We start from the raw sequence: 21,907 nt of genomic DNA on the forward strand, positions 1-21,907 counted from the left end.
TTAGATCTTGCTAGAACAATTCAACCTAGACATAAGAGATAAGCCGTTGAACGATGCAGGCATTCCTGTGCTTTGTGTCATCCTGAAATATTGAATAAAGACTGGATGATTTTGGGCCGTGTAAGCGATCAGTGCACGGACAGCTTCATGTCTATGCTGTTGCAGTCACGCCTCCAATGATATAACAAGTAAGGTGCCGCAAAGTTGAACTATTAATGACACACAGGACTCCTTCAGGCCAGTACTGATATTTGAATTATGAGAACCCCATGCTCTAATGTAATATCCTTCACAGTTTTATCAAACTCAGACCAACTGTGTCTCAGCGTTTTAATTAAAAGTTCAGGTTTTGTAATATTAATAATCCCCACCATTACTACACATCCAGCTAAGTGCTGCAGAACAGTGTTCGACCAATGAAGTTTGTAATTTAAGTTCATTTTATTCAACATTTTGGAGAGAGACACATCTGATGTTGCTCACCGCCCTTTTTTCTGCACTTTATGTAATATTTAAATATATCATAGATCATTTTGCACATCTCTTGTCTTGTATGTAGATGTATGTTGAGTATGTGACAAATAAAATCCATCAAACCTTGAAAGACATGGCTCAGTCTGTAGAATGTGAATATGAAGACAGTAATGGACAATATGCTACTACAATCTTCCATATAAAAGACAGTTTGGAGGGGTCAATCATTATGAAAAGAAAGCCTAAACTGTAAACAACTCGACCTGTTAGACCACACATGATAACTGTTTAACGTTGGCTTTAGACCCAAAGAAAACAGGCATTTTGGGAACTTTGCTTATTCGCTATCTAACTGAAAGTCAGATGACAAGATTCATTTCAAAACAGACATTGCAACATGTTTAGCTTAGCGTACTACAAAGAATGTAAGTAGGGGTACTAACAACTAGCTTCAAGCATCAACTTCCAAACGGTCCTGTTCACGATGTGTTAGCTAACAAGCTAACCACAAATAATACCTTGGTTAAAATACAATTTATAAGAAGAGATAAAACACAACATTTCTGAACTGAAAAAACAAAAAAAACGTCAATTTCAAAACACAAAAAGACTTCACCGTTCCACAGCTTACCGTCCCACAACCATCCCAAAAAACAAATATGATAAATGTTTTCCTCGTTTGGAGTAGGAGTGGGGGCTGGCTTGCACATACTTCGTTTTGTGAGCCCTGTAAGTTACTTTAACTGATGTGCTTGCTGCTTGCTACTGTGACGCTGACGTCTGCCCGTAAAATGCCAAAACTGACACAAGGGGGAGTGCTAACCTCATAGCAGCAGGCAGTTAATCAGCCTCGTGAGCACAGGCAGCCAATGCCAAATATTTCACAATCACATTAATCAGACCGATTAACCGTTCTATCACCAGCTCATGACTAGAGTAATAAAAACATAGAAAAGAAGCAGAAGTACAGACCATCTGAGAGGCCGTGTACAGTCTCTGGACTCAGTTGTTGTTAATCTGTAAATGGCTACAATGTGCAAAATAATTACTCATTGAACCCTAATATTTTATATTTGTTCATATTTCAACCAAGCCTCAACCACAGCGACGTCCTGGTTGATCCAATTCCACAGTGCCAAAACCACATTTCTCCGAGTCTCCACTAGGGGACTAGCTTTTATAATAGAGCTATTTCTCATGGACCCCATGTTAAACAGGCCGTTTTCACGGCATAATTAAACCTGTTTAAGGCCTGGGACAAAACAACCTTCTAGTCTGTATGTTTAGGTCATATGTCCATGACAACATTGAGGGGGGTGAATTTTTTTGTACCAGGCTAGTTTTTATTTATTGGAAGTTAAAGTTTATGAATAATTAGGGGTGTGGCCTGTTGGGTGACAGCTAAACGCAGGGCCTCACTTCTCCTCGGAAGTAAACGCCAGTTGGACTTATCTCCCTCCCCCCAAACGTCACATACATGCCCTTATTTGGTAAGAGGAAATAAGGCTGAGTTAAAGTCTGATGAGTTGACTACAATTGGATCAAGATGAGAGAATGGACCTCGACGTAGAGGCTACATCCATTTTTTATACAGTCTATGGTTTCGACATACACATTAAACATGTTCAACACATTTGGATTTGTTGGAAGGCAAGCTACGCTAGCTGTTTCCTATTTAGCTATTTCCTTTGAGGGTCGAGGTGTATGCAGTTTACTGCTCTGTATCACAAAAAATCTTCACGGATCTGCTGTCGACATGTTGGTTGATCAATACTTGTAAATCAAAGTAGAGTGATCCACCTGCGCTAAAAGTGTGTAGTGTACATTGTTTTTTTTTTAGGTAAAAGCTGATTCAGCTGCCTAACTCTTCTTTATCTCACTTCGCTTTATCTTTATTCATTTGCATGAAGATAAACAAGATAAAATCTCAACACTCGACTAACTTTTTTGGATACCATCTCCTCCAATCGATGCGTCTGTCTATGGGCTCAGTGACACAGATTGGCCGAGGCGTTAGTGTGAGGAGGCAGCTCAGCCTTGCTGTCAGGCTGCCGGGCTGGTGCATGCGATGCTCTGCAGTATAGTCACTGTGCATTTCCATAAAAGAGACTAATGAAAACCTAATGAGAATGGGCTGGAGCAGCTTATACACATTAACTAAATTAGCATATAAAACACATTGCCCTGAGTGGGCTACCACACACACACACACACACTAACATACACATCTACATCATACACACACAAAACAAAGAAAAATGGCCTATTCACTTTTACAGCTGTGTTACTTTTGTGTGTTCAAAGAGTTGTCACCGCCCTTAACTTTACAAAAATGCTATTAAGTTTGCACTTTCTTTGTAAACTCTATAGAGACAACTTTTTATAATTACCCCTTCAATGTTTTCTGTCTTTATTTTCTGGAGGCTGAGAAGAAAAAAGGCTTTAAGCGTGACAATTTACAGAGTTCTGTGTCCATCAACCCATGGGAGACTGAGTGGCTGTCAGTTATAGGTACCAAGAGGCGTATTGGTACAAAATCTGCATCAGCAGTTTACACTTTCCTCCGCCCTCCAGTACCTCCTCTGTCCTACTGCATTCAACATACGTCTCCCTCAATTACTGCAGATCATCATCACTTCCAGTCCCAGGAGAGAAGAGGCAAAATAAAGGAGATTGTGTGCATGCATGAACGTGTGTGTTTCTGGGAGTATTTCCAGGCTTCACCGAACACTGAAGGCAGCGCCTCCTCGTCAACAAGCCTCTTCCATACTAGTCTATGATCAGGTGACAACAAATTAGCATAAACATATCACACACATGCAAGTAATAGATTTGGCCGTTGACGCTCAGCGAGTGTACATTGTGCTTGTTTCCAATATCAGCCTAATTTCCATTTAAAAAGGCATGCGAATGAGAGATAGGGGGGAAAGATGGTGTAACGGCAACGTAATTTGCAGTACAGCTACAAGGTTATTAGAAGCAGGGGCTCTTCTGAAATCAATGATAAAAACCTCATGTGTGTTAGAAGATGGTCGATAATTTACATGGCCAGTAAAACATTTCAATCAAGCATGCAAATGATTTAAAGACATTAGAGACGAAGAAAATGTCATATTTTCACTAGGATGTGTGTGTATCCATTATCCTTAGTGCAATTTTGTCCAAATTCTATCTTTAGCTGTGCAGCTCATGTCTTCGCCTCAACGTTGTTGTGTGAATTTTGGATATTTGTAATTCATAATCATAGTTTTGTCAGGTCAGACACAGTTCAGTGTCTCCTCTGTTTAACCTTCTTAATGGATAATGCAAATAACTAACTCATGATGATATATTCGCATATGTGTGCATCTGTACCCTGTGTTAGAGACCTTGTGATGAGAGAGGTTCAGAATATTCAGCATTGTAATGTCTGAGGCATGTTTTTGTTTGGTGTAAAGACGTCACCCAACCAAGGCTTAGCGCGTCCTGTCCCTTCCTCTAAAAGACTGGGCACGATTTGGCTCATTGTCATTCCTGCTAGGCTCTAGCTTTCTGAGGATGCAGGGGTGAACGTATTTTTGTCTGCAGAGGAAAATGCTTTGGCAAAATAAACCACGGAGAAAAAGCTGATCCTGTTTGTTGATCTTTATTGAAGAATCCATTTCCCCAACAACGTGCAGACTGGAAACCAGAGAGGGCAGTGGAATATTGTGAAGTTATTCTATGAGTTTAGCAGCCCTTAAAAGATCTTTGATTATATTTTGTTCACTGAAGTCAATCTACATGGACAATAAAAGTGCTCGACATAATTAAAAGTCTTGTTAGGATTTACAGGCTACTGGTGTAATGAGGAGACAAACTCCATCATGTCAGCAGAACATGTCAAGACTAGATAATCTGATATTTAATTCCCCAAAGCATGCATTTAAAATTTGGATTTTGGGAAAGGCACCTTAAAATGAAAACTTATTTGGTTTTAAGGTCAAAGTCTAAGTCGGCAGCATAAAAAATAAAACAATGTCTGCCTTTGTGAAATAAAAGGTTATATAGCTGTAAATTGAGAAGTACACTATAAAAATCCTAATCTACTAGTATTCAGCTGTTTACTTGTTCAAGCATTCACAAGCTGTCATTAAATTCATCACTTTGAGGACATGGAAGCCATTTCTCTCCACAAGAACAATGTCAACTGAGCGGCGCAGGATTATGGGTTTGGGTTTATGAGGATGTCTGTCTGAGGGATATTTCAGGTTGTCGGGTTCATGTTCGGCATGTAGCAGTGTTATTAAAGTGTTGTTACTTTTTTCCTACAGCTGTTCTGACCGGATGAGGGAAATGCAACATTGCATTTAACATACATACTATAGATATATTTGTATTGGATTGCACTGTGGGTATTTATGCACCACCCTGCACAAATCAAATGGCTGTTTATTTGGCTATACTGTATGCCTATGCTTTCCTTGGCAAACATTTACCATTAACAACTAAACTCAGTATGTTTGTGCAGCAGGAAACAACTTTTAAGTGTGTGTGGACATCTGTGTAAACTACAATACCACATATTTTATCTCGTTGAAGGAGCTGCACCCCACATTGAGCATTAATATAACAGATAACAATGTAAATCTATGTAAAGATAGAGTATAGTGGAGTAATGGAGTCCTGAGCGGAGAATGGAGTCACTCTCCATCCATGTGTGTTGAGTTTCTCCGGTGCTCGTTTTTACAGCCGGAACAGCCACATGTGCATGTTAGTGCATGTGAATCACTGAAGTGAATTTTTTTTTGTATTTCAAAGATTAGGGAACTTTTTTTAATGAGAGCCGTGATGCAATCCCAGTCCATCTTTTTTTTCCCCTGTTTTTGGAGTAAAGCTAATTTAAGCAGGTGAAACAACAACAACAACAAAAAAGTGCCAAATAACAACAAATGGGATGGTTGGATGCATCAGAGGTTTTGTGACACAGACAGCCGGATGAAATCTACTTCCAGGGTCTGTGTGTTTGTGTTTTTTATGCATGTGTGTGACTGACAGTGAGTCAGTCTGAAGGACAGGATGACTGATGACTACCGCACTCTTCTCTTCTCACTCGCCGGGGAGTCTCCCAGCACTGATAATGAGGCTAAAGAGGAAGGGCTGCCATTAATTTGACTTCACGGTTTTGTGTGTGTGTGTGTGTGTGTGTGTGTGTGTGTGTGTGTGTGTGTGTGTGTGTGTGTGTGTGTGTGTGTGTGTGTGTGTGAGTGTGCGTGTGTCAATGATACTTGTTTTGTTGTCAAACTATGATCACCTCAAGGTAAAATATCAAAGACGTGGGCACAGAGAGAGCCTCCCCAGCGCAGAAGTTACAGAGAGCTCTTGGACAGTTTTCTTGTTCAGGGTTCCTTTCACGTTTTCATGAAACAGATTCACTGCTGCTGGAAACCAATTTGACATTCTGGGAGAGTTCCTCCAAGGTAAGTTACCACATACCTCAATAAGCTCAGGGACACTGTCCTTCGGCTCTGTACACTCACTGTTATCGAGAAGACGAAATATGGTGCAGGCGTAGCGCCCACAATAAAAGGACTATTTATTTTCCAAGTTAAAGTCAACACTTAGTTTCTATCATGATTTTCTGTATCATCAGTTTGTGCTCAATGTAATGAAGAATTGTAAAGGCATTTTCACACATGGATCAAATACTTAAGTCCTTATCCAGCTTTGTTCCAGCGGCGGAAATGGGTTTTCTCAGGAGGGGGGCTGGAGTCTCCCTTAGAGAGAGGGGGAGAAGTTCAGCATCCGCGAGGAACTCGGAGTAGAGCCGCTGCTCCTTTGCGTTGAAAGGAGCCGGTTGAGGTGGTTCGGGCATCTAGTAAGGATGCCCCCTGGGCGCCTTCCTGGGGTGGTGTTCCAGGCACATCCAGCTGGGAGGAGGCCTCGGGGAAGACCCAGGACCAGGTGGAGAGATTATATCTCCACACTGGCCTGGGAACGCCTCGGGATCCCCCAGTTAGAGCTGGTTAATGTGGCCCGGAAAGGGAAGTTTGGGGTCCCCTGCTAAAGCTGCTGCCCCTGCGACCCCAGATAAGAGGTTGAAGATGAGAGATGAGATGAGACTCTTCTGTCACGACTTTTAGAGAGTCCACAGTGTGTAGGAAAGGACGAGAAATAGAGACTACAGAAGACAACAGGCTGGTACTTGCAGGTTTGATTGACAGCAGAAATGGATGAGGCCAGGACTGCACTAAGTACCCTAAAAGCACGGGGCATGGTACGGAAGGACAGTGTGAGTGCGCCCTTAGTGATTGCTACAAAAAAGGCTCAGCATACCTCAGAAATGCAAAGTGTGTCACTGCTAGCTGGTCGTGTCCGTGCAAAGTACTAGTACAGTTATTGTCTTGTTTGTGGTTTGTCACTGGCATATGGTTTGAAGTTTTTTTAATCAAGACTTTAGCTTTTAATGCTGTCTCTGGAATTATGTAACAAAAGTTTTTTAAAGCCAGATCTCCTCCGACAGTTTACTCTCGTGTCCGTATTTGTGCGTCCATGCCATTAAACACTATCAAGCTAGCAGGCCCATCACCAGTGATTGATCTTGGACTGACAATCTTTATTTAGCCTTTGGGGGACTCAGCCTCCCCCCAGCCCCCCACTCTCTTATCGGCTTTGGACTGTTTGTTTTTCTGTGTGCTGAGAAAGAGAACGATCAATGGTGTGAGTTATGAAATGACAGTGGTGCTGCTAAAGGCAGTCTCTCAAACACTGCCACAGCAAGCACTCATTGGCCCCTTCTGCTCCACCTCCACCACCACCACCACATTCATCATCCATATCTGTCTGTTAGCCCTGTAACCACTGTCTGTCTGCTCGGTCCAGCAACTCTGACAGCTGGACTTCAGTGATACAATTAGGGATGGGACTTGATAAGATTTTATTGATAACAATACCGGTGTTGATTTTATATATCGACCCAAGTCTTTATCAATTCCCTTTATGATTCCTGAACAATTTTCTGCGTGGAAAAAAGAAGCCTACAAAGGTTTTAAGAGTCAACACGATTCTTTCATCATCTCTGAGTCTGAACACAATGTGGACGAAATGAGTGGCAAAGCAGAAAAAAAAACACTGGCTAAATGTGCCAGTGTGGCGCTCATGGTATCATAACGGCGCCCTTTGGACCGTATCTAACTCTCCTCCGGAGTTCTGGATCGATAAAAATTGTTTGATAAATACAAAGGCTTATGATTCCTGTTCCAAGTCAAATTCTGTCATTCATTCTCAACTGCAACCTGTTTTCGATTCCCATCTCCAAATATAATATAGCCTTCAAACTGCACAGGTAAAAGCAGAGTGAGAGTGAGATCTCCCTCTCCCCTCTCTGCCCTGAGCCAATAGGAACGCTCTCTCTCTCTGAAATGACCTGTGATTGACCAAAGTCTCCCGTCACAGGCTAGATTTTCTAAAGTTTAAAAAAAGCCAAGACAAGCTGCAGAAGTCGAAAACACAAATTACAATATGATGAAAGATGATTATATATTTTTGGACCAACATTGCCGAAGATACACTAAATACCCTGTTATAAATATGGGACAAATGACATATAACTTCAAAACTTGCAAGGTTATAAGCTACAATTTCCTGGTATATGGATTTTTTTTCACATTTCTGCCATCTGTTGCCTATGGCACCATTTACTGTGGTTATGATGAGATTTTACATACAGAAAAAATATCTGACGGTCAATTTATAGTTAATAATAGATGAAGTAAGTAATATAGATTAACTTAAACTGTGTGGGCGGCACGGTGGGTTGGTGGTTAGCACTGTCGCCTCACGGCAAGAGGGTTTCTGGTTTGAATCCCAGCTGGGGCCCTTCTGTGTGGAGTTCGCATGTTCTCCCCATGTCTGCGTGGGTTTTCTACGGGTTCTCCAGCTTCCCCCCACAGTCCAAAGACGTGCAGGTGTTCAGTAAATTGATGACTCTAAATTTCCTTTGTGATGTGATTGTGAATGGTTGTCTGTCTGTCTCCGTTTGTCTCTGTGTGCCCTGCAATAGACTGGCGTCCTCTCCATGGTGAACCCCGCCTCACGCCCAATATAAGGTGGGATCGGCTCCAGCCCCCCAGCCCCCCATCCGCCCGCGAAATTAACATGAAAATATAGTCAAATAAATGTGATTATTTCCTGAATTACAGAAAGTTGGATCAATCAGTTAAAGTAATTTGCTAGAGAGTTTTTCTTAATTGTCATTTTCAGTGTCAGTTTACATTTAGGGTATGTGCATCAAACCCCGAGATAACATGTTAGCCTAGGTTAGCACTAAGGCTGCCTGTCTCCAAGGGTTTTTAGGGTTTCAATACGAGGACAGGACTGCTGCAATGCTGCGTGCAGTTACAGAGCCCAGCTGTTGTCGTTGCTCACCAAACGGCTCCAATGTGTAAACAAACTGCTTGGTTTTCCAATTAAACACATGTTAAATACACATACAAGTGTAAGTAAGACAGCTTTGGAGATGTTGGAGGACTGCTCTAATGGGTATAGGCGAGGAGTTTCCCTCTTCTTCCAGTGGTTATTCTTAGCTTTGCATTGAACCCACCGAGATGAGATGTATATTGCTTTTCTCATTTACCTGTCAGGAAATCCCAAATGGAGCACGTTTTTCAAAATGTGCATTCTGCCAAAACTGGATAATGAATTTAGACAATTAGTCATTTTAGATTACTTTAACCCCTTTCACACATGCAATACAAACCTCAAATTATCTAGACATAACTTGGCGGGGCTGTGTGTGTGACAACGCAAGTGTACAGATCAGTCGGACCAGACATTAAACGGTGTGTACTGCCAGCTCCCTAGTACTGAGACTGGTGTATTTACAGAGAGCGAATGGGGGTGTTGATGACGTTTCTATTATGCGAGCGTCACCGGAAGAAAACAAACCTCCGACGGCGAAGTACAGGGGCGATTAACACAAGGACAGCAACTAAAAAATGTCTAACCGGAGACACAACGGGATCCAGGAACTTCTGGCGGTAAAGGTTGACTCACTCTGTTGGCGCAGAGTAATATGCGTCATGCATGGTCTACCCAGGCGCTACCTGTAACCCAAACAAAATGGAGTATTTCCATTAAGCGAGAACACATTTGACATGAAAAATCTCCGGTTGTTGTGTGTTGTAGTGTGAAAGACAAACGCCAGACCTGATTCTGCCTTAACACCCTTTTTAAAATACAATTCCCGGGTCCAAACGCTCCCTTAAAACAAAACAGACAACAACGGCAGAACGTGAACAATTACGATCACCTCTTTCGTCAGTTAGACGTCTTTTCCATCGTAAAGAGGTAAAATGGCAATTACTTTGTTATTTTAAAAACTAAGATCTGTTCAAACAACAGGGAACGCGGCACTGCGGCGTTGTAGAAATACGACGCTCGGAGCGGCTTGGACCCAGAAATCATATTTTGCAAGGGCGTAACGTCACGTCTTAACAGCCGGATAGACCTTTTCAACGGACTTCCATTGCTCTACAACAGCCTTGTTCCTTGTTTACGTCCTGTCAGATGATGTCATTCACATACACTACAACAGGAAATAAACTAGGACAGATTTAGAACGTTTTTTCACATCTCTGAAAAACTTCTATACACTCCAAGTTAAGCAAAGTGTGTTTTTATATATAAAGCTGCCAGTCATATCTTAAGACGTTTAACTGCAGAGCAGCATCTCATATTAAAGGTACCTTAGTACTTAGTTTTTCACCAGTCGTAGCACTATTGAGTAATGTGGTTAATTAATTGTGAATACCCTAACAAGCTGTCACATCTGTTTTTCATTTATTTTCTGTTTTTGAAATGATGTGCTGCATTCGTTCACAGTCTCTGAAATTAATACCTTTTCAAAGTCCCAAACATTTTTCACTGGAGGCCTTCCACTCGATATACTGTAGACTACTTTCCAGGCCAGCGAACAACATTTTCAATCACAACACGCGTGATGATAAATTAAAGTAGTTTTTCTTTTTCTTTGCCACAGTAAACCCAAGGCTCTCTCTCTCTCTTGATCCACACTGCAGTGATTTGTAAGCCCATTCATTCTACAATTTTCAGATTAATTACGCTCTTCAGTGACAACAAACTCGCCAGACTGCTATAATGTATTTTCTACTTAGACTAACTAGAGTTTGTTTTCATTTCACCAATGCTACATTCCTACTAACCAAAGGGAGGAATACAAAGGCTGCACAGAAGAAATGTTGGTCCTTATCTATTCAGAACTCCCTCTTGTGTATCCCTGCCATTGCTTTCACCCATTATGACCGTTCTGTTTGCCATATTTACAGTTGAATCAGGATGTTTGGGTATAATGTAGGGCGGAACTGTCCAAACTGAGTAGGACAAGAGTAGCTATCATCCTTAAAAGTTCTGATAAATTTGGCAACACACATGGTTACAGGTCCTAGAAATTTGGGGGAGTAGTTATTTTGTCAGTAATCCAGCAGGTAACATGTGGATTACTGACAAAATGCTACTTGATAATTGGCCTTTTGATCGTATTTCATGCTGCGGCTTGCAGAGTCGAGCTAACCTCAACACTTGTGTGTGCGCAGGGAGAGTGTGTGTGACCATGAATGCCACGAAATGGGCATGCAGAGCACGGAAAAGAGTTTTAGCAGTGAATTATCGAGTAGCAGTGAGTAAAGTAACGTTTACAGATTGTGAACAAATAAATGCTACAAATAAATGGACCGGTTACCGGTTTCAAGGTATACCACGGTTTCACAAAGTCATGGTTTCAAAACCAATTAAATTTTCCGTCATACTGTACATACTGGTTCCTGCGGTATGAGCTGTTTTTTGTGAGCTGTCAGTGTATATGGGTATTTTTCGGGTACTGAAGAGGCACAGACGGGCCTGGCTTGGAGGATGAAGGTCACCCGACATGTAAAAATCACTTGAGACGTAGCGCAACGCTGTCTTTATGAACGTTTGCAACCAGCTACAGTTAGCGTGTCTAACAATAGCTATATAAATACTGTAGGTTGCAACCGCGGCAGATAACATGGCTAACATCAGCTAGTTTCCTCCCTAACGTGACTTCACACAGTGGAGAGAAGTACAAAGTAAAAGTATTCATTTTCTGAGAAGTTAGGAATTCGACTGAAGTGCTAAAATTAAATGGAGCTGATATCACATCTGTAGTCTTGTTTAATCCTTCCAACATTATGTACATTATGACTATTTGTGTTGCAGAGAGAGAGAGTGCGTGCGTGCGTGCGTGCGTGCATACGTGGTGCGTGCGTGCATACGTGCATACGTGCATGCATACGTGCGTGCGTGCCAGCGTTCGTACATGCGTGTGTGCGTGTAAACACAGGAGTCGACTCTTCTCTCAATAAAAGCCAGCTGAGGGCTTTTAATGTGAACTAGTAGCAGTAGGAAACTTAATACAGCTCTGATACGGCTGTAAGAGAGTCACCAGTAAACAGTGAAGCTGACATCACTAAGATCAAATTACAAATTGCAGCCCTGGATTCCTGTAGATCCATCAGAAGAATGGTGGACTAGGTGCCACTGGCATGAAAACTACTATAGATGGAAAGGTTATCACTAAATATACGGTATATTGAATGGTTACCTGAGAATCCACAAGGTCAAATTAGATTGAATTAAAAAAGGCATTTGTAATTAAATGTTGTAATAAAAAGTTTAAGGGTAAGGAGGGCTCAATCTTGTATCCCAACATTGGATATCTAAGGCCCCCCCCCTCCCACCTACACTTGCAGTATTTTGAGAAAATAGACATTTTAGGAATAAATTCAATGACGCGGAAAATACCCTAAGAATTGAAATAAGAAAAGTGATTTATATGACATACTCTGAAAAAGCATATCTTCTGAAATAAAAAAAGAGTCGCTCTCCCTGTGGTAATAAGACACTACCTGGCTAAAGGACAAAGCCATTAAAGCTTAATACAGTCTAAAGCCATTTACACTGACCAGAAAGTCTTTTTCTGTGACAACTGTCATTTTTTTCCCATTTTAACCAGGCAGATTAGAGGGCAGCTATTGAAGTTCTGGCCACTCTGAGAAATGTCTACCATCGCAGCCGTGATGGGAAGTGACTGGAGGATTCTTAGATTTATTAGCGCTCTGTGAGCCGGTGTCATCCGAGATTACGCCCCCTATCCTTCACCCTTCCACCGGCATGTCAACCACCAGATTTCAATTTCCCTGGTGAGGGGATGGGAAGGCTCTGGCTGGCGACCCCCGTTCGTGACCCTGGGGTTTCAGGATGGATGGGGGAGGTGGAGGGGGGACAGATACGGGATGCTCATGAATTAGGGATGACTTCAGCGGTGCGTTCAACTTTGGCCGTCCCGCCTGTATCGCCACAGAGCATCTCCCTGATAAATGGGCATCAAGGGGAAGGAAGACTGCTCTTCCTGGTTAAGTATTCAGAGGAGCTCATGGTCGAGTTTAGCCCCTGTTTAAAACATGCATCACTACCTCTGGCACCTTGGATTCTGCATACTCATTGGCTGGTAGAGGACCAATCTGAGATCAGGTTGAACATTTTGTGTACATGCATGTATGTCTGGAGGGTTTGAAGATTTTTGGATGGAAAATAAGCTTCTAAAATAATTTGACATCAAACATGTCATGCATTTCCCTCAGAATAGGCCAAAAAAGTAGATGCATCTGTAAAGACAGAGCAGTGATTCTTTATTACGCTTTATTTGTAGAGGGCTACTTAAACTGAATTTAGAAAAATTACTTTTAAAGTTGTCATTGACAAGTTAACCACAGTACAACGAATAACACTGAGTTATGCACACTAGTCTGGCTGGCATGGCGGACATTCATCTTTGACGTTATTACTAAGGGCGCACTCACACTGTCCATCCGTACCGTGCCCAATCAGGTTTCACAGGGAAAGTCTAGTTTGTTTGACCAGTGTGAGTGCAACCGTACCGCGCCTAGCTATGGCACGCTTGCCGGTCACGGACCGTTTAGGAGAGGTGGGCTTTTGTAAAGCGCGTTTGCACATGTACGAGCACGAGCGTGCGCACATGTGCCAACACGAACACATGCCTACGGCGGTTCTGACATCATTTTATGTGCGCCTGTTTGGACATAGGAAAAAAGAAGGACTGACCAAGCGCAGACATTTAAAACAATGGCGGCGAAAGGTTCACGTTGGTGTGATGCGGAGGTGGAGTGTTTCTGCAGATTTGGTCGATGAAAAGATTCAAAAACAGTCGACAAGACGCACAAAAACTCAGAGGTCTACGGAAAGATTTGTAAACAAAGTGACGCATCGCAATGACGTCATCAATGTGTCTGACGTGTTACTGCATGATGACGTAAAGGCAGCAAGAAGCAGTCGCGCGAGTGTGGGCAGTGTGAGTACAAACGGGCCTGGCCCTCTGGGGGGGGGAAGAGGGGGGGACAAGTACCCTAAAGCTCGGGGCACGGGACGGACCGACAGTGTGAGTGTGCCCCTTACAACTAATGTTCCGGCGACAACAAGCAAAATGTCTTCTGTGGCTGTCCATGTATTGGACACGGAGTATGCATTGCGATGATGTCCAGGCTTTAGCCATTTGTCAGTATTATCAACTCTCCACAATGTACATCTAAATTCACACACTTTTCATAAACCTCCTCCTTCTCTTTCAAACCAGTCAGACCAACAATGTCATGAAAAGCCATGAGGATATAAACAACAGGTCACACCATTCACGCCAGAAATGTGCTCAATCAAGTGACCACAAGACTTGAAAGTTCAGTCAGCAGACAGTGACTGTATTTACAGAATCCGATTCTCAGCTACCAATATGAACGAACATATGTTTGAGAGGGAATAGACCTTGCATCACTTTTTTGATTCACTGATTCTATGAGGCTTTAGGAGTAAAAGGCTTGCACTCCTGCAGTCCCACAATCAAACTTTTAACAGTATGTAAATGTGTGTGTGTGTAAATATGGACTGACCATCCATTCTGAGATGATGATGTCCACCTTCTCCACGGGGAGTTTGATGTCTTCTATGCGGCCTTTGATCAGAGTGATCTTGTCCTCCAGCTGGTTTGACCTGTGGGAAACACGCAAGAGTCAGAGGACCTAGAGAAATGAAAGGGTGATGATAACCTTTGTTCAAGGGCACCTCAGTGCTGGTAATGAGTGAGGAACAAGTTCTGCTTTTTCCATTTCTCCACCCGCATTTATCCTGCCAGTTTGGGGATTGAACTGATCTTCCAGTCACAAGCTCGCTTCTTCTGCTGTGAGCCTCTTCCCTGTCCCAAAGCACTCACAGGCGGACACTGCAGTTACAGGAAAACGCGTTTTCTTGGGGCCTTTAGTTCAGCGAAAGACAGAAAGCTGAATTCAGAGGTTGTACGGTTCTATGTTTTAATTGTAAGAATATTACTATTTCCACTCTCTTTCCCTAAGTGGTGCAGGGAGTGTGAAAGGGAGAAACTGTGGGCCTGTGGAGGTGTCAGGCTCAGGTAGGACTGTAAGATCAGTGCTGCTGTTAAAATGATCCTTCCTTTTTAGACCGGCCACTCTGGGTATCAATCTCTGTGAATATTCCATTATCATGACAGCTAATGTTACCGAGGACAGAACAATTACTCACAGCAGCCCAGAGTGCATTTCTGTGGCAGCGATCCTTATCTTGAACTGTCTCTCCCTTCTCTGCTGCTCTGCTACCGCTGCTATCACCTCCTCCCAGGATCCAACACACCCCACACCCCTCACCCACAACCCCCACCTCCTACACCTTTCACGAGAGGGAAACACTGTAATCTCATTATTGGGGTAATTTAGAGGACAATGTCAGGACTCTGGGGAGAGAGTCAGTATCTGTGTGGCTCTGGAGGTGTGTGTGTGTGTGTGTGTGTGTGTGTGTGTGTGTGTGTGTGTGTGTGTGTGTGTGTGTGTGTGTGTGTGTGTGTGTGTGTGTGTGTGTGTGTGTGTGTGTGTGTGTGTGTGTGTGTGTGTGTGTGTGTAAAGAATTGCTGCCTTCCAATGGTGAATTTATACTTCATCATACAAATTAGTATATACTGTGTGTATATATATATATATGTTTGTGTACACACACACACACCTAAAAACAAAGTACAAAATTTAAATTTACAGGCTGATTCGACTTCAAGTGAAATTTATCACGTCAACTCAAAATGAACCTCAGGAGTGTGTACGGCCCCCGCATGCCTGTAGGCCTTTCCGACGTCTGGACTCCTGATGAGTCGGCAGATGGTGTCATGGGGGATCTACTCCCCAGACCTGGATCAGGGCATCGGTGAGCTCCTGGACAATCTGTGGCGGTACTAGGCTCGGTCAGATACACCGATACATAACATCCCATAGGTGCTGAATTGGATTTAGGTCAAGGGGAACGAGAGGGCCAGTCAATGGCATCATTGCTTTCACACTCTGGCCACGTGAGGCCCGGCATTGTCCTGCACCAGGAGCAAGAGAGGGCTCACTGCACCAGGATAAGGTCTGACAAACGCTCTGAGGATTTCATCCCAGTACCTAACAGCAGTTAGGGTACCGTTGGCTATGACCTGGAGGTCTGTGCGACCTTCTAATGATATGCCTCCTCAGACCCCAGTCACGCCGGATGATGTTACGTTAAAAGTTGAATTTCACTTATCTACGTAGAATGTTGTTTCGTTTTTCTCCACTTTGTTGTCACAATTCGAAGCATTCTATTGGATAATCCATCAATTCCAGCCCTTAAAAAAACGTATTTAGACATTATCCATTAAGGAAGTGACTGTGAAGGAAGGAAGTCACATTTAGCTTTTCATTTAAACTTCGGCGACGGAGTGGAGACAGGAGATGGATGCTTCTGCCCAACCAACAGGAGCCACTTTAATTACAATCCTGATATTAACATCAAGAGGAAGTGGCGGACACACAGAGGACATCGACACAAATGCGCACACACACACACGCACAAACATTACGCACACGCACGCACACACAGAAATAAGAGTTTTAAAATTAAAACCCAAGTGAACAGTAGATAGCGCCAAGGGCTAGAGTATGTCTGTGTTTGTGTGTGTGCATGTGTTAGTGTGTAGGAGGTGAGGGGGGGTTAAACATCTTTCTTTAGCTGAATCTTCACCGCTGGCGAACCTGCGATGCAGCCCGCATGCCAACACACACTCCAACAGCGAGTCAGTGGGCTGTAAAATTAAAACGTCCCTTTCCTTCAGCAAACCCTGTTGTTTTGCTTATACGACACTCTCTTACATAACGGTAATAATAGCAGCCATAATGGCCCCTTACTCAAAAATGCATTTTAGAGGCAGGGGTGTGATGGAGGAAGTGGTTGCAGGTAGACATAGGGACAGCGGAGACTCTGGTGGAGGTAAATGACTCCACTGTGGCGAACAAGCTGCTGGAAAACTGCAAACGGACAGCACCTGAAATTGGACTGAAGACTGTACGAAAAGGTACCAACAGGGGGTCATCTACACGTTTGTGTGTGTGTGTGTGTGTGTGTGTGTGTGTGTGTGTGTGTGTGTGTGTGTGTGTGTGTGTGTGTGTATGTGTAAATGGCTGACTGGAGGCCTCGGTCTGTAGCTACTGCAGAGAAGAGGCGTGGGGTGAATGAGTCAGACTGCAGGTGTAAATTATGTGTATTATGGCCACACGACTGACAGCAGCTCTATTGAAGTCAACCAGCTGCGACAAATAAAAGGTGGCTGGAGGTCACACAGACCTCTACAACCCACAATCCTCTGCTGCACACAACTCACTACTCGACTCTCAAAGGAATGCTATGAAGTGCAAGGCGAGGGTGACTGACTGGGCGAGCACCGCCGCTAGTGAGCTAATCTGCTAACGTGTTAACTGCTGACTGAAAAAGGCGTCGCTGTTGAGTTTTCATTTCATTGTCATTTCTGGGAGCAAAATAAATTAAACTTTTCTGAACCTGTGGGAGAACGGCTAACATGCAAATTGGAACCGGTTCAGCGAGTTAGACCCGCCACGTTACGGGTATACGACCATAGTGGAAACGCATCTTATCTGAGGAGCAGGTTTTTAAAAAGGAACCAGAATTACCGACTTGCCGGTTTATGTTTCCGCTGACCGGTCACGTTTCAGTTTACCTCCAAACTGTCTTTGCCGTAGAGGCATATAAAAAAACATCAAGTGAGTGACTGTAGTGTGTGTGTGTGTGTGTGTGTGTGTGTGTGTGTGTGTGTGTGTGTGTGTGTGTGTGTGTGTGTGTGTGTGTGTGTGTGTGTGTGTGTGTGTGTGTGTCTCACCTGACAATGTCCATGGCTTGATAGATGATTTCTGATTGGTCGACTGCTATGACCTTCTTGGCCCCGGCTCTGGCTGCAAACATGGACAGTATGCCGGTCCCACAGCCCACATCGAGCACCACCTGCAGGACAGGAGGGGGGAGGGTTATCGAGAAGCTAGGTTGTCACCCAGCAGCTTGTTATGAACTTACAAGCAGCTAAAAAGTGATAGAAAAAATAGCTTTTTGACCAGAGGATAAGATTTAAGTCCAATGTGTTGCTGTTATTATTAAGAGCAACACCACTTGCTATGCAGAAAACACATATACTGTATGTGTTACACTATCAAACAACGAACAAGCAGCAACTGCCACGGAAGCTAGTGTGGCTTTGGTGGATATTTGTTCAAAGTTTGGCATAAGCTTGCATGTTTCCACATTTGAACAAACATCTGGAGCTCAAGTCATTCAAATTACCGAGTGTATGCGTGCTTTCCGCTGCACTTTAATGATCAAACAGCTCCCCGAAGTAACTTTTTCTATCCAGCCATTGTTGTTGCGTCATTAATATTTCAGGTTCCCATAGGTTGCAGTTAATTTGTTAATCTCCGCCCCTGGCTGGTGTTAAATGGCCGAGACACAGCTGCAATGACTGTACGAGCTTCTATATGTAACGATGTGTCTCTATTTAAGGCGACTTTAACTTGCCTGTAAGCATCCCGCTGCCTTTATGGGTTCACAGTTGGGTCGCCGACACAATGCTGACGCCACACAACTCCTCACTCCTTTATCCATCTTTCTGTACTGCTCACCACCACCACCACCCTGCCCCCCGCAACAGCACGGAAACAAGAATACCCTGTTTTGTTCTCTATCTAGCGCTTCCTGTAGAAGGTGACACTTCCCTCTCGACTGAATGTGTCGCTTTGACAGGGATAATGTACGTTCCCATCAACAAAACCTGCCTCCCTCCTCTACAGCCTCATCCCAACAGTAACCAGCAGCCGCCCATATAATGGATGGTCATGACACAGGCCACTGCTTCCTGCAACTAAAGGCAATGGAAAAGAGAGGGGTGGGGGTGAGGTTTTTTTTGGAGGGGGGGGGGGGGGGTTGTTATAGGTTTGATGGTGGATCGCACGTGTCTGTTATCTGCACTCTGCAGTCGACATTCAAGTCGCTAATAAAGTCCCACTGTGTTTCAGATCGGACACCATCGCCTTATTAATGTCTTTCCTGCAACATGCACACGCCCGTTTCTGTTAATAGGCTTGGCTGCACATTAAAACAGCTAGCCTGCAAACACTGCACACACACATCAATACACATATCTGTTTGCGTCTGTTCGGCCGTCTCACCTTGTCTCTGAACACTTCGGGGTTGCGGTACATGAAGTCGCGGTAACTCTCTGTGCGCACTTTATCCTGTGAGAGAATATTGAAAAAGAAGTTAAAAAAATACACATGAACATCAAGTTAAAAGACTTAAAAGAGAAAATAATACAACATTCACCTCAGCGTGTACAGGAATCTAACCTTTTGCAGATAAGTTGCGATCTTTGAGTTCAATGACAGTTTGTGGTAGGATGCGTGTGTTGGTATATACAGGTGAGTTCAACAGCGGCCTTATCAGCCCCCTTGTGAATAAAAAAAACATCTCGGAGCACGGCATTTAAAGCTTTTCTTACACCGCTGCAGATAACAGCAGATCAAAACAGACTGTGGGGGATACTTTAGAAATCTAACGGATAAATGCAACTGGGAGGGACCCTGAATTTTGTAGTGGAGGTGAGGTCAGGACTCCCTAATTTACCTGCCACTCAAATCTGCCCACAAACCCCAGCAACTCCCCTCCGGAGGAAAAGCTACAACATCTATTGACAGTTACATGATTTAGTGCAAGATACCGTGGAATTTATTTTCTTTTTCAAGACCTTACTCTTGGAAGACATTTACATCAAAGAAAGTTTTTAGTTAGAAATGTGAATATGATAACCAAAGACCCATTACCTGTGCATTGTACTGAGCTGGAGCAGCCGTATAAGCAGCGATATTTGTGTCATTCATACAATCACACCAAAAGACCATCATTTTAGAAGATGATTTGGCCGACTCTATAACAACATCTATACTTTTGAATGCATTATTACAAAAGTTGTTTTTTTTTGCTCAAAAGTAACTAAATTGGGTCAGGAATACTTCTCGCCAGTTTATAAATGATGTAACCATCATTTATAAACTGGGGACAAATTAAACGTTAATATTAAACCGAAGTGACGTCTAAGTCACGTCATACACATCATGACGCTCTTCTCTCCTACACACATGCTACACAGAGCACGTCATAGGTGATGCACTTCATGTCGACCTGTGAGAGAGTTGACCAAACTGTACCGCAAAGCTGTGTTCTCCACCCCTCCTGAGGCTCTGATGGAGGTTACAGCCTGACGCACCAACGTGACGCAAAACTTAACAGTGCACCAATCGGGACAGCCGACAGGAATATGTCTAAGCACTGCGGTGAGTACAACAGGAAGGGAGGAGACAGGACACACACACACACCAACACACACTATTTCCATGTTTGGAGCATCCACCATGCAGTTGCATTGTGTCTCAGATGAGAGCTCCGCACTTATTGCTGATTTATCACTTTTGAGGAAAATGTCTTGTACGCAGTATCAATGTGTGCATAAAGATGATCATTTTCATTTACGCGCTACATGGAAATCTTTCAGCCAAGACATCCGCTGATGAACCCACTTTTGCTCCGCAGAGACTGCTGCGCCCCGGGGAAGTGACTCTCGAGACAGTAATGAGACCTGCAGGGCCTGGTCGGAGTGTGTGTTATGTGTGTGTGTGTTTGCACAACTCAGACCTTCAGCATCTCCTCGTGGATGCCGTAATGGCCGTAGGAGCTGAAGTAGGCCTCGTCCTCGTCTTCTCGAAGCTCGGCCACGGTGCCCAGGTTCGTAGATCTGCTGGTTTCTGCATTCAGTACCAAACCCTGAGCCAGCAGCCTGAAAGAACACCGGAGAGATCTGCGTTTCAGTTCTAATGTTAGGACACGGGGACAAAAGCAGTGACCAGAAAGCAGAAAGCACACACAACCTTCATGCAGGATGTAGCAGTAAATGGAGTAGATGGGAGGTATTAATCTTTCCAACTCTCTTCCAACCCCCCCTCTACCCCAGCCTCACTCTTTCTGTAATTTTCCCTTATTGCCCCCCCCTCCTACCTCCCCTCTTCACTTTCACCTCCATGCTGCAGTGTGCAGTGGAATTTTCCCTTCCCTTTTCTATCTTTCCCCTTCCTCCAAACTTCTTCCACAAGGTACTGTAGTTGATGTTTCTGCAATACTGGGTCCACTGTGTCCTCCTGCTGGCCTCAGGAGGGTAGTGCAGGAGGAAAGCAATACACTGAGTACACGGCACACCCACAAGAACAGCGAAAGATAAAAAGCCTTTGCAGGATTCTTATGAAATAAACAATTAGGACAACCTTTATCACACCTGGTGATTATTATATATATAAGTAAAAATGCTGAAATGTCACTGACTTGAGTTTGTGCAGGTCATCCATGGCTCTGGCCAGCGCCTCCTCTGAGATACGGGCTCTCTCCTCGGCTGCCTGTGCCCTCTGCAGCAATGCATCATGGGATTGGGCCCCAGACGACGGGCACGTTGAGAGGCTCGACCCCTCACAGAGCTCCTCGGGGTCTGCATGGAACACAGAGAAGGAGAGACATAGAGATGCCCAACACAGTGACTAAACATAGTATATATGCTCTCGTTTTCTTTATGTCCTGCATGTTTTCTGTTGTATCTGCATGTTAAATCCATCCAGGTCATATCTAAAAAATGTATCTGATGAGGAGAGACTGTCCAAAAGTGTGTGTCCTTATCCTTTGTATCGTTTGGACAAACTAGTGAATTTAAAGCGTGACGAAACTGAAACACCACTTTCCTCTGGACCACAGATGAGAGCCGGGACAAACTGCACCATCAACTACCAGCCTGCACAATGTGCGTCTGTGTTTGTGAGGAAGGGCGCACTCACACTGTCCGTCCGTTCCGTGCCCCGTGCATTAGGGTACTTGCCCCCCCTCTCCTCCCGCGGGCCAGGCCCGTTTGCACTCACACTACCTGGGCCTCGGTGAATGCTTCTTGCTGCCTATACGTCATCACGCCGCAACATGT

At 43.8% G+C, this 21,907-nt stretch overlaps 1 protein-coding gene across 1 annotated transcript in view; it reads right to left on the reverse strand.

The window, feature by feature from the left end:
• prmt3 (protein arginine methyltransferase 3) overlaps positions 1–21,907 on the reverse strand; it is a 63,764-nt gene that overhangs the window by 37,479 nt on the left and 4,378 nt on the right. Inside the window, exons 6-10 of the mRNA XM_083940377.1 lie at positions 21,268–21,427; positions 20,587–20,728; positions 19,068–19,133; positions 17,732–17,853; positions 14,433–14,532 (exon numbers count right to left, since the gene is read on the reverse strand). Coding sequence (XP_083796503.1) covers positions 14,433–14,532; positions 17,732–17,853; positions 19,068–19,133; positions 20,587–20,728; positions 21,268–21,427 — 590 coding nt within the window. The remainder of the gene's footprint in view (positions 1–14,432; positions 14,533–17,731; positions 17,854–19,067; positions 19,134–20,586; positions 20,729–21,267; positions 21,428–21,907) is intronic.

Source organism: Echiichthys vipera (genome assembly GCF_963691815.1).
Source record: "Echiichthys vipera genome assembly, chromosome: 1".
NCBI lineage: Eukaryota > Metazoa > Chordata > Actinopteri > Perciformes > Trachinidae > Echiichthys > Echiichthys vipera.